This window comes from Mustela nigripes, chromosome 2, assembly GCF_022355385.1.
Source record: "Mustela nigripes isolate SB6536 chromosome 2, MUSNIG.SB6536, whole genome shotgun sequence".
Lineage (NCBI taxonomy): Eukaryota > Metazoa > Chordata > Mammalia > Carnivora > Mustelidae > Mustela > Mustela nigripes.
The window spans coordinates 152,832,870-152,849,826 of record NC_081558.1 but is presented as its reverse complement, the minus strand read 5'-3'; the positions used below and the strand labels follow the sequence as shown (position 1 = coordinate 152,849,826).

General features: G+C 38.5%; 1 protein-coding gene across 2 annotated transcripts in view; it reads left to right on the top strand.

Moving 5' to 3' along the window:
• The window catches only part of GTF2E1 (general transcription factor IIE subunit 1), a 37,036-nt gene that overhangs the window by 13,351 nt on the left and 6,728 nt on the right, over positions 1 to 16,957 (top strand). For both annotated transcript variants that reach the window (XM_059391864.1, XM_059391865.1), the window contains exon 3: positions 9,448 to 9,649. In XM_059391864.1, coding sequence (XP_059247847.1) covers positions 9,448 to 9,649 — 202 coding nt within the window. The remainder of the gene's footprint in view (positions 1 to 9,447; positions 9,650 to 16,957) is intronic.

Here is a 16,957-nt window from a genome sequence, read left to right as displayed (position 1 = left end):
ACTGTTCTCTTAACTAGCCTCCATGCTTTCACTCTTGCTGCCCATATGGACTGTTTGTCACAGTAGCCAGTGACCCTTCTTAAAAAGCACATTAGACTCTTTCACTCTTCTGTTCAAAACCCTCCAGAGGCCTCTCCCATCATTCAAAAAAGTTAAAGTCTTTAATAGAACCTATAAGGTCTTTTATCTGCCCCCAGTTTTGGAGAGAGTCTCTCTCTCTCTCTCTCTCTCTCTCTCTCTCTCTCGTGTTCTCTCCACAACCATTGTACTGGCCATCTTACTTTTGCCTTGCCCGCACCAAGCATATCTTCACTTAGTTGACTTTTTACATGCCTTGTCTTCTTGCCAAATATCTGACTCCATCAAGTCTCTTCTCACTTGCTTTATCAGAGGGGCCTTCCCCAAGTTTCTTGCACCATAGAGCATACCCCTTTCCATTGTGCTTCTTCTCCTTTATCCTCTTTTTCTTTATTGTACTTATCAACACCTGGTGTTATTTTTTTGTCTTGACTAATTCCCACTAGAAAGTAAGCTCTACAAAAACATCTCAGAAGATGATGGGTTAGACGTAGAAGGTGGGAAATTTTAGGACATCAGTTGCACTGTGCTAGTGAAGAGTCTGTGGACAAAAGGACGAGACCAATACAAAGCGAAGGTAAAGCAGGGCTTTATTTCGTGCCAAGCATCGAGAACCAAACCAATTAGCTGGGGCCGCCTCTTTCAGAGAGGGGACCCCTCCTAGCCTCACAGACTAACTTTTATAGAGCAAAGGCCATGTGGTTGAGCCTGGCCATACACAGGTGGCCAATGCAATTGCAACATAAAGAGAAAGCTGCACAGTCATACTAGGTCACACATGGGTGGCCAATTGAATTACAGTTCACCCCATAGTAGCTATTTGAACTAGCCTATCACCTTGGTCAGAATTGGCGCCCAAAAGGCCGGACCCACATCCTTTGTTAGTCAGGGAGATAGTATGGTGCTTTACTGATTGGATGTCTCTACCTGGCCTGACTGACTGGTCCTTGCATCTGGGCTCTGTTATCTCTCCCTGACCTGACATGTCCTGGTATATGGGCTCTTTTATCAGGGGCTGGTCGGCCATATTTTACTGGTTTCCCAGACTTGTTTCTAAGTAAGTTCCTTTGGCGGGGGTCGGGGGGTGGGGGGGATTGGCGTGGGCAGGGTCAGTTTAAGTTTTACTGCATAAACAACAAAATGGCTGTTCAACCGAGGTGAAATCACTCTGGCTAAATAGGCCCTTACACTAGGGTGAGGGTTTTGTGGTAGCAGACATTTGCCTTTCGCTGTTTCCTGGGCTAGCCTTGAGGATTTGGGCTGCAACATGGCTCTAGCTTCAGTACTACAGCACCTGTGCCATATCAAAGCAATTGGGCCTATTTTTATTTATTTATTTATTTTTTGGGTAGGAAAATGGCTGAGTAATCCAGTTGCAATTAATACTCTTTGCAAATCTTTGACAGTGAATTTCTGGGCATTAGCTGATGACCTATTCATTGCATGTACTGGAGTAGAAAGGGAAAAAATATAATTTTAAATAATGTCTAATTGTTTAGGGAGTTGACTCCTATCTTCTGCCCTTTTCCTCAATTTTGATAAACTTCCAAAACATTTTCCTTTTCTCAAAGTAAGGAAGATAAACATTTTTTCACTTTGGTTTTATTTATATTTATTTTTCCTTGACTGAATATGCAGATAATTAAAATAAGTGTGATGTTTGCTAAAATGAATAGCATGTTAGAAAGAGTGAAGTGGAATACCTTGGCCAGCATAATAAATTTTCTCCTTCTGTGTTAAGCAAAAGAAAAATGTTTGAATTTTGTTGAATTTTTCTGTTTTTTTATTCTTTTGTTCCTAGCCCTTCTCTCCCCTCCCCACTCCATACCCCTGCACTCGGTTTCATTTTTGTTTTTGCATTTTTTTAAATTTTGGGAGAAAGTTAAAATCATATAAACCACTTCTTTCTTCCTCCCCACTCTCATGCCAACAATTAGGTCTCCATTTCTTTTCTCATTTTTGAGAAAAGAGTCCCAAGAGTCCCAAGTCATAGAGTTGGGGCATTCATATACTATTGAAAGGAAAACCCTAAAATATAGTTTGAAATATCTCTTTGTAAAAGATATTTTTTCTCCCTACTTTCAATACCTATTAGTTATCTACAACTGGGTGTATTTTGATCTTCTGATGCATAAAGACTCAGCTGAATAAATGCTGGGCATGTAATAGGCATGTAATGCTTGTTACAAATCCTCTCTCCTGTTTTATATTTTAAGAAATTAGAACCTATGTATATACATGGGGGAAGTTTGCTAAATTGTAGCTGGCAGGGACGATAGGTTGGGAAAAGAATGTGTAACTCAGGGTAGTGAAGTGCATTTAGTTTTTGAGTTAGAAAGATTCATATTTGCATCCAAGCTTATTGATTTTTGTTTTTAAGTTATGACCTGGTAAACTTAAAACTCTGAGTTTTATTCCCTCATATGTTAGATTTGGATAATTACAGTTGGTACAGACTTGGCTGCGAAGAACACATGGGAATATTTGTGAATAGCTTTCTTAGTTCTTTTGTGGTTTCTGAGTGTAGATAATCAAACAGATGTGTTATTTTTTGACTCTTTTTTTCTCCTAATCCCATCATTTGTCCTTTTTTGTCTGAGTCTCTGTAGACTCATTTTCTCCCTGCTGCCACATTCTTACATCTAATTTGCACATTCCCCTCTGGGTGGCTTGGTCACTGTTTCCGGTTTTTGCCTTCTTAATCTTGAAAGGAAAGATGTTACAGACCTCTGAGTTTCAGCTTGTTTGTTCTCTCATACTTACGTAGTATAATCAGTGCACACTACATAGTACAGAGTGGTCTAGTTACAAGAAAAGTTGGGATATTTATCATATTGATTATTTAACAGCAGCTCTCCACCAGAAGTATTTGTTAAAATTCCTTGCAGAATTTTTAAAATTTACATTCCTGAGCCCCACTCTAGACCTATTGAATTAGCATCTCTGGAAGGGAGCCTGCGTATTATTTAAAAATTCCACTAGTAATTTTTATGTTTACACTCAGTGAAGAACTGGCTTGTTGGAAGATTATCTCAATCCACTAAGGTAGATCAATATTTACAAATGGTAGTTTTGATGGCCTCATGTTCTTTCCTAGAATCCTTCAATCACTTTTCTTTTACTCAAAAATCAAAATCAAAATGAGGCTTGGCATTGAAGCCTCACCGTGACCACCCTAGTTTATCCTGTTAACTATGATTCTTTTTGATAACTCTATTCCTACTACACCAAAACTGCAGTTAAGCATTATTTTCAACTACTTTTCTTGTGATGGTCTAGAATGTCCTATTCTCCTCTCCCTTTCCTTGAGCTCTACAACAATTGCTTTCAGCTAGAAGTCTTATTCCTTCTTTGAACTCCCGAACACTTAACATACTTTATTTTTGGACTGATCTCACATTAGTCTCTAGATACCTTTCATCTCTACTAAGCTTTAAGCTTCTTGCTGATGTATTTTGTGTCTTTGTGTGTTCTACCACCACCTACTCAGTAGAAGGGAACTTAGTACATAGTGTGTGCTAAGCCCCCCCCCACACCCACCCTCTCCACTGCCACCTCTTATTTTGAGAAAGGTTATTTGCATTTTTTAAACCTTTTTTTTTTTTCCAGAGAGGAAGGGAGAATCCTAAGCAGGCGCCGCACCCAGCACAGAGCCTAATACTGGGCTTGATCTCACAAGCCTGAGATCATAACCTGAGCCAAAATCAAGAGTCAGATGCCTAACTGAGCCACCCAGGCACCCCAAACTGATTTTCATTTTTTAATGTTCACTGAAACTTAAAAAAAAAAAAAATGCTCTGGTTTATTAAGGTCATCTTAAGTCTTTTTCTGTAAAATGTAGAATTTCTTATTTTTCTTCTTGGATATTAGACCTTTCTTTTGACAGGATGGTTCTTATTTACAATTTGTGTTTTTGTGATAAACATAGAACTTAAGATGTCAAGCTGTCTTTTCCTTTTATAATGTTACCCAGACGTGATGATTGTTGGGAGACAGTACTTCATGATTTGTCACATGTTATGAATGTCTTGCAAGCAGAGGTAGTGACTGCCTTTTTTCTGTACTGTTCTTTTTCATGGATGTTTATTTAACGAGGAGCCTCAGAAGATATATTCTCTCTAGAGCAAAGGGCGAGTTTGCTTATTGTTCAGTATAATAAAAATAGAGTTTCCCTCCAGAGCACGTTTTCTTAGTGTCCAGTATCGTAAAGACAACATTACCTTCTAGAGCAAAGATAGGCATGTTTATGCTCTTTATAAGAAAGTTGTGTTCCTTAACTTCAGGGTCCCCTGTAACGTAACCCACTGCATGTACAGTTGTCACCCAGCCCTCTTTGCATCACTCAGTGGGAACTGGGGCTCAGAGAACTGGCACAAAAGCTGACACTGGCTACAGCTATTGCCATGAGTAATAAAGTTCTTTATTTTTGACCTAGGAGTCTTATGTCTTTCTCTAGCATCCATGAAACTGCAAGGATAATTTGTTAACTTACAAGTAGGATAAAAATCTCAGATCTTCCATAGTTCTTGACAGTAGTATAAAAGCTACTCTTCTCAGAACGGCAAAATAGGTCTTGCTGTAAATAACTTGTTAAATCTTAAATCTAAAGTAAGCCTGGGTCTCTGGAAGCTTACTGGGATTAGGTTAGAATTCTTATGACTATATACTATCTTCTCTCTTCCCCTTCTTTTATTTTTCGTAAAATCAGATCAAGTCAAGTTAAAGGACTGTTATTCTGAGATTTCCTTCTGTCAAATGATGATGTTAACTGTAATCTCCTTTTTTCTCTCTCTTTTTCCAAAATAAAAGCATTGCTATTTTATATGGAGGAACTACACTGACAAGCATGTTGATTTGTTTACTTAGCTGAAGTTTGGAATGTATGCTGTCTTCAAAAGAGAAATGGGATATATGAGAAGATTTTTTTTTAATTTGGTTGTAACATGACAATTTTAATGATAGATAACCTGAAAAATTGATAAATGAAATAATATGTTGGATGGTGACAAATGTTAAGGGGGATAAAGGGAAGACAACAATGCTAAAATTTTAGATATTGTTGGCTAAGGAAGCCTAACTGAGGACGTTTGAGTGAGGAACTGAAGTAAGGAAACAAGCCATTTGACTGTCTGAAGGGAAAACATTCTGAGCAGAGTGAATAGTCAGTACAAAGGCTCTACAGCAAAGTCTCTGTGTGGTGCAAGACATTGAGGAGGCTGGGCTGTAATGCTTTGAACACGTTATGTTCAGAGGATTATAGTGTTACCGTTTGTCTTAGCTGTCTTTCTGTGTGCCTCAAGAGAACATTTACTTTTTGCTTTTTATGTTTATCTGTTAGGTATTTCATTTGAGGAAGGGGATTTTTTTCCTTTAAAAATAATTTTGAAAACTACTGAATTAGATAACTTTTCTGCATTATTCTTTAGTTTTCATTCATGGTCTCTGAAAGTGCCCATCCATCTTTCAATGTGAACCTAATCCCACATCAGTGTGGGCTTTTTTTTTTTTTTTTTTTAATTCAGCAGGTATTTGGACTCTGATTTAGACTTCATATGATTTATTTTTTTCACTTTTGTGTGGATTATATTCTTTATGTTTTTGTTGAAGAGAAGAGGCTGAGGCAGCCTGGAATAGTTAGAGAATAAGAGAGCATACCAACTAAAACCTCTCCAGCCAAGTTTTCTAATTATCCTTTGTTACTAAATGTAAAAGCTGGTTTTCAGTTCTTGTTGGCCTTGGAAATTAACACCATCCCATTTCCTCCTTGAGACATCCTATTTTTCTGGTTGTACCTTTTATCTCAAGGCTTCCTCTTATTTGGGTTTATATCTTGATTGCCTGTGCTATTCACTCTTCTTACCTTTTTAGATACTCTGACTTACTTTTTAGCTTTGGTTACCTCTATATTGTTGATTCGCCATCAGAATTTCTGTAAATCCCATTCTTGAACTCTAAGTGGTTATAAGAATTAGCTTCTAAATTAAAAATAGAACGTCCCTATGACGTTCCGTATGTACTCCTGGGTATTTACCCCAAAGATACAGATGTAGTGAAAAGAAGGGCCATCTGTACCCCAGTGTTTATAGCAGCAATGACCACGGTCGCCAAACTGTGGAAAGAACCAAGATGCCCTTCAACGGACGCATGGATAAGGAAGAAGTGGTCCATATACACTATGGAGTATTATGCCTCCATCAGAAAGGATGAATACCCAACTTTTGTAGCAACATGGATGGGACTGGAAGAGATTATGCTGAGTGAAATAAGTCAAGCAGAGAGAGCCAATTATCATATGGTTTCACTTATTCGTGGAGCATAACAAATAGCATGGAGGACATGGGGAGTTAGGAGAAGGGAGTTGAGGGAAATTGGAAGGGGAGGTGAATCATGAGAGACTATGGACTCTGAAAAACAATCTGAGGGATTTGAAGTGGTGGGGGGGTGGGAGGTTGAGGGAACCAGGTGGTGGGAATTAGGGCACGGATTGCAAGGAACACTGGGTGTGGTGCAAAAAATTATGAATACTGTTATGCTGAAAATAAATTGAAAAAAAAAAAAAAAAAGAATTGGCTTCTAACATATCCATTTTGATGGCCAGTGGGCAATATGGATTCAGATATCTAAAGCAACTTTTCATCTTTTCTCTGCAAAGCAAAAAGAACTTGTTCTTTCTCTATTTTGGTAAATAATATCCTTATCTAGTTGTTTAAGCTAGAGTTTTTATGTTGATGTCCAGTAGTTAAAGACCATAGGGTACTTTGTACCCATAGGTAAACAAAGTTGGGTTTATTGATGCTTTCTGCAGCAAAGGAAGCCACATGGAGTACCATGGAGTTTCTTGGGAAGACCATGCTTTACAGACTTAGAGAATTTGGGTTTTGATAGGTAATTTGGAGAGAATTCAGGGAAATGGTGGTGGTTTGTTTTGTATTGGGTACTGTCAGGAATGGGGATAATTCTAGGATTTGGGTGTCTTAATAAATCTTATCTAGGGGATGAGGACAGGGTGAGACTAGGACTGTAATTGGTAAAGAAGTGACAATCACTCATGGCAGGTGGGATTTTTTTATGTGATTACACAGAGACCTTGCTTTTGTTTGTACTCTGTCAGACTCAGACTCAGACAGGCTTGGTTTTGCCTCACTTCCATCATGTACACAGAAGACTTCAGCTGATGTTGGTAACCTGTGAGATTCTGTCTGACAGGAAAACACTGCAGCCTAGCTAGGAGTGCTGGGCCACCTCCTTGCTGTAAGGGGCTGCTTTTCTCTCTTTCTTACTTATTTGGAATAGATATAAAATGTCAGGTACCATTTTGGCAGCAAGAAGATGAATGAAGAGTATTTTAGACAGGGTATATGGGCAAAGAATTTGCATGATATTGGCTATTTATGTGAGAAGTGGCAGTGAAACTTACTCTACTTGAAATGTATCAATAGGATCTAGTGTTACTTTGAGTTAGAGATGCCTACTCAGTTTACTCCTTACCAGGAAAAGAGGGGTTTAGAGCATGTCTCATCCATATGTATCAATTACATATAGAGCTTTTTAAAGCTAAATGTTTGCATGCTTAATGTGGGCCAGGCACTAAGTACGTAGATTATCTTTTTTAATCCCTCAGGTAGATTGGGTTAGAAATGAAATGTGCATATCTCTGGCATTAGGAACCAAACTGGAAATCCAAGTGAGGCTACTGGTATGGACTATTAAGTAATGTTTAAGAGTGTGAGTTTGGGTTTGATTCCTCCCTACCGACAGTTATTAGTTATATGATCTTAAGCAATTTACTTATCCCCTTAGGACCTCTGTATTTATACCAATCTCTGAGGGTTAGTGATAACTTAGTAAGTACAAGATATACAATAGCTGCTATAACTGCTTTTATTGGCTCTGTGACTTTGAACCAGTCACAAAACTCCTTGGAGGGGTGCCTGGGTGGCTCAGTGTGTTAAAGCCTCTGCCTTCGGCTCAGGTCATGATCCCAGGGTCCTGGGATAGAGCCCCGCATCCGGCTCTCTGCTCCGCAGGGAGCCTGCTTCCTCCTCTCTCTCTCTGCCTGCCTCTCTGCCTACTTGTGATCTCTGTCTGTCAAATAAATAAATAAAATCTTTAAAAAAAAAAAACCCTCCTTAGAGCCTCAGTTGTGATGTCACTTTATAGGTTTGGTATAAGGATCAAAAAGTATACATGGAAGTATTTTATAAACAGAAAGCACTATACAAATAAATATAATATCTAGGATATTATCTTTCAAGTATTTGAATTTACTTGACAGGTAAAGGACTGTGGTTGGGTTATGATGTTTTTGGGCCAAATTATAGAGTATTAGGCTGAGAAGTTTAGATTTAATGTTGTTGACTTAAGAAATTCAGCCACCAGAGGTGCCTGGGTGGCTCAGTTGGTTAAGCATCTGCCTTTGGCTCAGATCGTGATTCCAGGGTCCTGATATCAAGCCCCATGTTGAGCTCCCTGCTCAGCAGGAAGCTTACTTCTCCCTCTCCCTCTGTCTGCTACTCACCCTGCTGTGTGCGCTCTCTTGCTCTCTCTCTCTTTCTCTCTCTCTGTCAAATGAATAAATAAAGTCTTAAAGAAAAAAATAAATTCAGCTAGACAGACTTAAGAGCAGGGGGATGAGAGGACAAAAGTGGTGGCATAGGAAACTGGAATTGGAGAGGGAGAACCTAGGGGTTCAAAGATCAGATTGAGGCAGCTGTTTCAGGCTAAGTAATGGTGGCCTGGATTAGTGAAAGAACAGTATATGTGAAAAATCTGAGATATTTCTAAGGAATTACTACAATATAGTTATGAGTTAAGTGTGAGGGATATAGAAGTAAGAACAATAAAGACTTCTTGAACTTTAACTTTAGAAATGGATTGGTTAAGTATGTTTAGGTATAAATGGTTAAGTTTGAAAAAACAGCCTTGTGACAATGTACAGGATGCCTAGGGACTTGGCTTTAGGTATTGTTTGGCTTTCCTTATAATGCAGGTCCCAATTTGTAATGTACAAAAAGCAAAGCAGTTGGAGAAGGGTACAGGTTTCAGTGGTAAGTTGTAAAAAATTTGGTTTTAAGTATATTTAAATATAAGTATGTTAGAAATATGATGAAAAACTTTGCTGTGCTGCAGGTAGAAGTGAAATTACCTTGAAATGCATTAAAAATGATAGATGGACAGGTATGTGATACGTATTGATTGTAGAATCTCATTGGCAGGCACATTGATGTTCACTGTAAAATTCTTTGAACTTTTCTGCGTTTGAAGTTTCAATAATAACATGTTAGAGGAGGATAAAGATACAACTCTTTGGTAAAAAAGTAGTCTTGAGAATTTCTCTTGCCTGACCTGAGACTTTTGTTTCCTCTGTAGGAACTTTCCGCTGTACTTTTTGCCATACAGAGGTAGAAGAAGATGAATCAGCAATGCCCAAAAAAGATGCACGCACACTTTTGGCAAGATTTAATGAACAAATTGAACCCATTTATGCTTTGCTTCGGGAAACAGAAGATGTGAACTTGGCCTATGAGATACTTGAGCCAGAACCCACAGAAATACCAGCTTTGAAACAAAGGTTAGTGTTGACCTGTGCTCTCACCAAGAACACTTTTAAACTGACCCTTGTTTTAACTCCCAGTACTTTTGAGAGTAGTAGTGAGTTAAATAATATACCCCCGACACTAAAAGCGGGTGTTACAGAGTTTCTCAGTTTTACCACATTTGTCTTATTAACTTGTGCCTGTGATGAAATTTGTTTGTACTGAAAGCAGAATGGTGTGGGCCTTGGGCAAAAATCTTCAAATAGTCAAGTTTGACTTTAGACCCACTGCAAATCAGCCAATTGTTAGCTAATCCTAAACTGGAAATGCCTCTTGGGGATATTTGAATTTTCTTAGCCAAGTCCTGAAGGACGAAGTTCTTTGAGGAATAAAGCATTTGTGTGCTCTCTCTCTCTTTTTTTTTTCTTTACTTTGAAGCTTTAACTGTACATTTCTTGTCTTAGTTTTCAGTGCAACTTCTTTGAAAGTAAAGTATAGTAGTTATTACATATGAGTTAATACTTTTTACTGTGGTTCCCTGTTTTTATTAGTGTGCCTTAAAGTTTAAATTACAAAAGTAACCTTGCTTTTGGTGTGCCATAGAAAGTTGTTTATATTCCTTTTTGGAAAACATAAATGTGAATTGGGTTAGGGAATGTTCTACTCTGCCCATTTTCTGGGCAGAGGCTTAGAGTTGCCACATTGAGGCTTACAGTTTATACCTTTCCATAGAACCTAGTGTTGTAACTGTATGGTTTTCAGGAGCACTCTCAGTATTGTATATGCTGTGGTACTGATGTTATAGAAAATCCAATTCTGGGCAGTCCTGAGCAACTTGAGTTTCTTTTGGATGGTTAAAAACCATCCAATTGTATGGAAAGTTTTATGTCTATATAAGTTGTTATGAATTTTCTAGCCTAATGTCATGGATTAGTTAGATGCCTTTATCTGTGATAACAGAAAACCAAACTAGAGGTGGCTTAAACAGTAAGAAAAACCTGCCTGCTATCACCAGAAATGCTGAGTTAGTATAGTTCAGAAGTAATTTCACAGCTCAGTTACATACTCAAGGATCTAGATTTGTTCCATGTTTATGCTCTGATGAACTCAGCCTATTGGTTTTCCTCTTGGGACCACAAGAGGGGCTAGCCTATGATGGCTGTGTCTTTCTTTCTGCAAGTCCAAATGTAGAAAAGGGAACTGCTTCTTCCTGTTGTCCTCTTTGAAGTTTGAAGAAGGCTTTCCCAGAGGACAACCTTCATCCTATTCTATCCCCCATTGTCTATCAGAATTGCTGCATATGTTTATTTCTAAACCAGCATCTGGCAAAGGAAGTGAGATCACATGATTGCTGCTTAGACTAGTGAGGGTTTACCTCCAGTAAACCCTCTAGTGAGGGTTTACCTCTTAGGGCTGGAGAAGACCCCTGAGTCTTTTGGAGCAAATAGCCATTGGTATTTGAAGATCAATAAGCAAAGAAAGAAAGAAACCACAATTGGTAGGCAACTAATATCATCCACATCACAGATACCTTCTAATTTTTGTACTGGTCATTTGGTTTCTTATCAAGAAGTGTTTTTTAGATCTCTGTTGGCTTAAGTAATACCATAACCCTGACATAGAAGCCTATGAGGAAATTGATTTTACAAAAACATAATTTTCCAAGCCTCTGGGTTATTTCATGTTGAAATATGCTTCAACATTCTCTGATTGTTTTCTACACAATGTAATAGTATCTGTGAATTATTCTTGTGTTTCCTTCTCTAAATATAGTTATTTTTCTGTTTATAAAGATGCTTTCCCATTACAATAGCATTCATTCAGCATACCACCAACATCCCATCTCTAATATTCTCCTCCTTACACAGTTCATCTCCCATTCAAGGATTTGTATTTATAAAAATATCCCTCACTCCATGCCAGAGACAAGTCTTGGTGGTATAGCAATGCTAGAGGCATGACAGTAGCTCTGTATCTAGTCACCTGGATTCTCATTAGGAATGATGGTTACTCCAGGGATGAAGAAGAATCAGGAAACAGAGGAAACAGACTGATCAGGAAAGGGTGACAGGTTGGTCACTAGGGAAGAAAGGCAGAAATGGAGGCAGGCAAGAGAGCTAGAATGGAGTAGCTGGAGCTGCCAGCCAGAAGTAAGTCCAGTTGCTTTCACGTGGTCAGGAGAAGGACTATTGGAACTGGGTTAGAAGGTGTTACCTTGGCTGAGATGGTCTCACCAAGCATTTGACAAGCTCCACTGCTTGGATATGACATCCTGGAAATGGTATTGATTTAGCCTTTCTGCACTGTAGGATCTGCTTCAGAGCATAACAGTTGTATAATAGCTGTCTTGCTCCTGGTATAAGAAGAAAAACATCAAATAGGATAGCATGAGAGTTCAGAGATGATAGTAATTAATTGATTAAAAAAGAAACAAGTGGTTTCATTGTTACTTGGGTTACTGATCTGTAACCAATTAAATTCTAGCTAATCCCTAGATTAGAAACCAGAGGCTGCCTCTGCAGAACTCTTTGTAGTCTTAACTCAAGAGCTGATGGACAGTTCCAGCCTTTCAGCAAGTCAACCCATTGGTGATATTTAAAAAGTCTCTCTCTTAAATGGAATTTTTTTTTTTTTTGTCAGCAATCTCTTCCTTTTTTGTCATCTCTTACCTAAAACTCACCTTAAAGATCTTTAAAATTTTAATTTTGAAATATTCCTCCCTCACCCCTGAGTGAGTTATAGGTCTTAAAAGTTCTAAAATTTCTTAAATGATGTAAAAAAATTCAAAACTGAATTGTCACTTTTGTCATCTTTAAGTAGAATGTGTACATTCTTTCCATAGAAGAAATTTAAATATGCAGAAGGAGTGAACCTACCTGTCTCTCATCTTGATTATCTTTAGTGTCACATTTGCTATTAGATTTGTCTGTAACTGTTGTAAAGGTAGAAATGAAATCTGTACACTCAACTGTCCATAGTTAAAAGTACCTTTTATTTATTTTTAATTTTATTTTTTTATTTTTTCAGTTCCAAGATTCATTGTTTATGCACCACACTCAGTGCTCCATGCAAAACATGTCCTCCTTCATAGTCACCACCAGGCTCACCCATCTCCCACCCCACTTCCCTCCCAATCCCTCAGTTTATTTCTGAGAGTCCACAGTCTCTCATGCTTTGTCTCTCCCTCTAATATTCCCTGGTTTACTTTTCCTTTCCTTTTCCTAATGTCCTCCATGTTATTCCTTATGCTCCACAAGTAAGTGAAACCATATGATAATTGACTTTCTCTGCTTGACTTATTTCACTCAGCGTAATCTCCTCCAGTCCTGTCCATGTTAATACAAACTTGGGTATTCATCCTTTCTGATCGCTGTGTAATAGTCCATTGTATATGTGGACCATATCTTCTTTATCTATTTGTCTGTTGAAGAGCACCTTGGCGCTTTCCACAGTTCGGCGATTGTGGCCATTGCTGCTATGAACATTGGGGTACAGATGGCCCTTCTTTTCACTACATCTGTATTGTTGGGGTAAATACCCAGTAGTGCAATTGCAGGGACATAGGGTAGCTCTATTTTTATTTTTTTGAAGAATCTCCACAGTGTTTTCCAAAGGGGCTACACCAACTTGTATTCCCACCAACAGTGTAAGAAGGTTCCCCTTTCTCCACAACCTCTCCAACACTTTGTTTCCTTTCCTGTTAATTTTTGCCATTTGTATAAGGTGGTATCTCAGTGTGGTTTTGATTTGACTTTCCTTGGTGGCTAATGATGATGAACATTTTTTCATGTGTTGTTAGCCATTTGTATATCTTCTTTGGTGAAGATATACACTTTGGTGAAGTGTCTGTGTCTTCTGCTCATTTTTTGACATGATTATATGTTTTTTGGGTGTTGAGTTTGAGGAGTTCTTTATGGATCTTGGATATTAGCCGTTTGTCTGTAGTGTCATTTGTGAGTATCTACTCCCTTCCTGTGGGTTGCCTCTTTGTTTTGTTGACTCCTTTGCTGTGCAGAAGCTTTTGATCTTGATGAAGTCCCACAAGTTCATTTTTGCTTTTGTTTCCTTTTCCTTTGGAGACATGTCTTGAAAGAAGTTGCTGGGGCCGATATCGAAGAAGTTACTGCCTATGTTCTCTTCTAGGGTTTTGATAGATTCCTGACTCACGTTGAGGTTTTTCATCCATTTCGAGTTTATCTTTGTGTATGGTATAAGGGAATGGTTGAATTTCATTCTTCTATACATAGTTGTCCAATTTTCCCAATACCATTTATTGAAGAGACTTTTTTTTCCCCCACCGGATATTTTTTCCTGCTTTGTCAAAGATTATTTGACCGTAGAGTTGAGGGTTGATATCTGGATTATCTTTTTAAAAAGTTCTTCCACATTTAAAGATTTTTAGGGGGGCACTTGGGTGGGTCAGTCAGTTGAGCATCTAACTCTTGATTTCAGCTCAGGTGGTGATCTTGGGGTAATGGGATCGAGCCCTGTGTCTGCCTCTCTGCTCAGCGGGGAGTCTGCTTGGGATTCTCTGTTTCCTTCTCCTTCTGCCCTCCCCCATCTAAAATAAGTAAACAAATCTTAAAAAAAACTTTTTTTTTTTGTTTGACTTGGGGTGAAATCCCTCCTGCTTCAAACTGGAATAAAACTGATCTTGAGTTTCCATAATGGAGTACTGAAAACTAAAACTTTTAAAAGTAATCCCATGTTAACATTTATTTTAAATGTCCTGTTCTTTTTCTTTACTCTTCTTGTTCTCTACTCAAGTACTGAATACTTGTTGACCTTCAGAATATAGTTTTCAGATTTAATGCTAAAGATGGAGCATAGGTGAAAACAGTGTGTTCTAGGTTATATAGAGAGAAAAACAGTAGCTTCAGAAAGAGTGAGGAAATCATTTAAGAGTCTGGATGAAGGAGAGAAAGATAAGGACAGATGTAGTTGGCCAGGTCAGAGCTACAGAAACAGTGAGTGGGTGTAGAGAGACAGAAAAGGCATAAGGCTAGCTCAGGGAGACATATTTGGGGCAGACAGGCTCAATGCAGCAAGATAAGGATGCTGACTGAGGATGGAAGAGACATGAAAAGGAGTCAGAGAAACTGGGTAAGATAGGAGAGGGTTAGAATGTTGAGTGAGCACAGAAACAAACACAGATCAGATTGAAAGAGAAAGGAAGAGAAAGAAAAGTGAATGCTCAGGGGAGATCTGAATTCAAAAAGCTAATTTATACCAAAGTGCAAACAGCAAGACTCTAGTGAAGGCAGTGACACAGCCTTTTAGAAGACAACATGGAACAGGATAGAGATAGAAAGTGACTAGGAACAGATAGGGATTAAATTGAGACAGACACAGTAATAGGGCAAAAAGTAACATTAGATACTTGTAGAAAGAAAGAACAGGTAGAGAGAAACCAGTTATTTGCATCTGTAACATAAGACTTTTAAAATATGATGTGCAAATAGATAGATGGGATATGGAGAGATGCCTAGTAGGCCTAGACTCAGAATGGGAGAATAAACTGGTACAAAAGCTATGTGACAGAATGGTTTACAAATCAGCCCTGGGTACCGCTAGAGGCAGGAGTTGACATGATACAAAGGCTATGGGAAAGAATGGTTTATAGAGCAGCTCTAGGTACCACTAGAGGCATAAATCATTGTGGTTTGGATGACTGGAAAGAGCACTTTTTTTTTTTTTTTTTTTTTTTTTTTAAATAGCAGAAGTGGGAGGGGGCTTGTAAATATCCAGAGGAAGAACAGGAGAGATAGGATAAGCCATGATTACCGCCAGAGGATGACCAGACATAGTATTCTCAGGGAGAGATGTAATTGGCCCGTCAGATACATGGACAGAGATGTACCTCAGAGAAACCTCAACCAAGCATGAGACCAAAAACTCAAGTAGATACAGTGGTCCCAGGAAGAAGTGAAGAGCAATGGAGTAAGCAGAGATGAAGTAGGACCAAAGAAAAGGGAAAATAGTGAATGGTTTCTGAGAGAGTGGAGTTGGACAGGGCATAAAGCCAAATGAGTGTTTATTCATTAGGCACAATGAGACAGGTCTCCACGCAGAAGGTAGTGTAGGATCCATGGAAGAGATTCAGAGAAAAATGGAAGGAAGTAAAGGAGAAGTGGGCCAAGAGAGTTAGTAGACACTTAAAGGAATATAACAAAAGGTATCAAGAAAGACACAGAGCGGGCACTAAGTAAGCAGATAGTTCATGAAACATGGAGATAGTTTATGGGATAAAACATAGAGATTAAGGAAGAGCTATGCATAGAAGTTCATGTAGAGAACACATCAGTAGCAGGCAGAGAAAGACAAGGCCTTCAGCTCAGGTCATGATTCCAGGGTCCAGGGATGGAGCTGTATGGTGGGATTCCTGCTCAGTCAAGAGACTGCTTCCCGCCTGCCCCTTCCCCCCACTTGTGCTTGCTCTCTCTCTTTCTAGTGCACTGTCTTCTCTCTTAAATAAATAATAAAATCTTAAAAAAAAAAAAAAAAAAGAATGAAGAACAGATTGAAAGTGAAACAAGTAGATAAGACACAGAACTGCCAAAGACTGAAAACCTGACTTAACTAACAGAGATGAGGAAACATAAGTAACTAGGGAAAGATAAGGAATGATCAGGCCTAGAACAGGCAAGTAGATCATGGGTGGTAGAGATAAAAAGCAAAGCAAAATAGACTGAAAAATAGATCATGGTTACTGCAGGGTGGAAATAATGGTTGGGGATAGATACCAGGGTCAGTGTAAGTACAGAAATGGGACAATACAACTCAGTAAAAAGGAGATTAATTGTGCATAACAATATACCTTGTATGGTGAATAGCAGGAGAGAAACATTAATTCTAAGTTGAGGCCTGGTTTTATAGAATACTTTTTTAGCTTCTCAGCACACAAAGAGAAAAAAGCTCACAGAACCACTCTGAATCCTTGGTTGAGATGAGAGAGGTTTTTAAAAAGGTAACATGTTTTGTTTGTTTGGGGTTTTTTTGTTTTTAAATGGAATACTCATGAAAGGTGTGACTGAGAGATTTTTGTAAGCTAGTGTCTTTAAGTGGATTATGTCACCTTTATTATTCTCCCCTCTTAAGTAGATTTATTGAGACATCTTAAATTATGAAACCTCATTCATTTATATACGTGCCAGTGGACCCAGTGTTTGAGAAACTTAAATACAAATATGATACCCTGTGTTATAAGCGATTTCTCAGAATTGCTAAAGCGTGTGTATATGATTGCTAGATAGCATTTATTTCTTCAGTAACCACCTCCCCAGTTGTGCTTCTTTTCCAACACCAAGACTTTACTTTTTCTTCTTCTTGCCCTCTTCTCATCT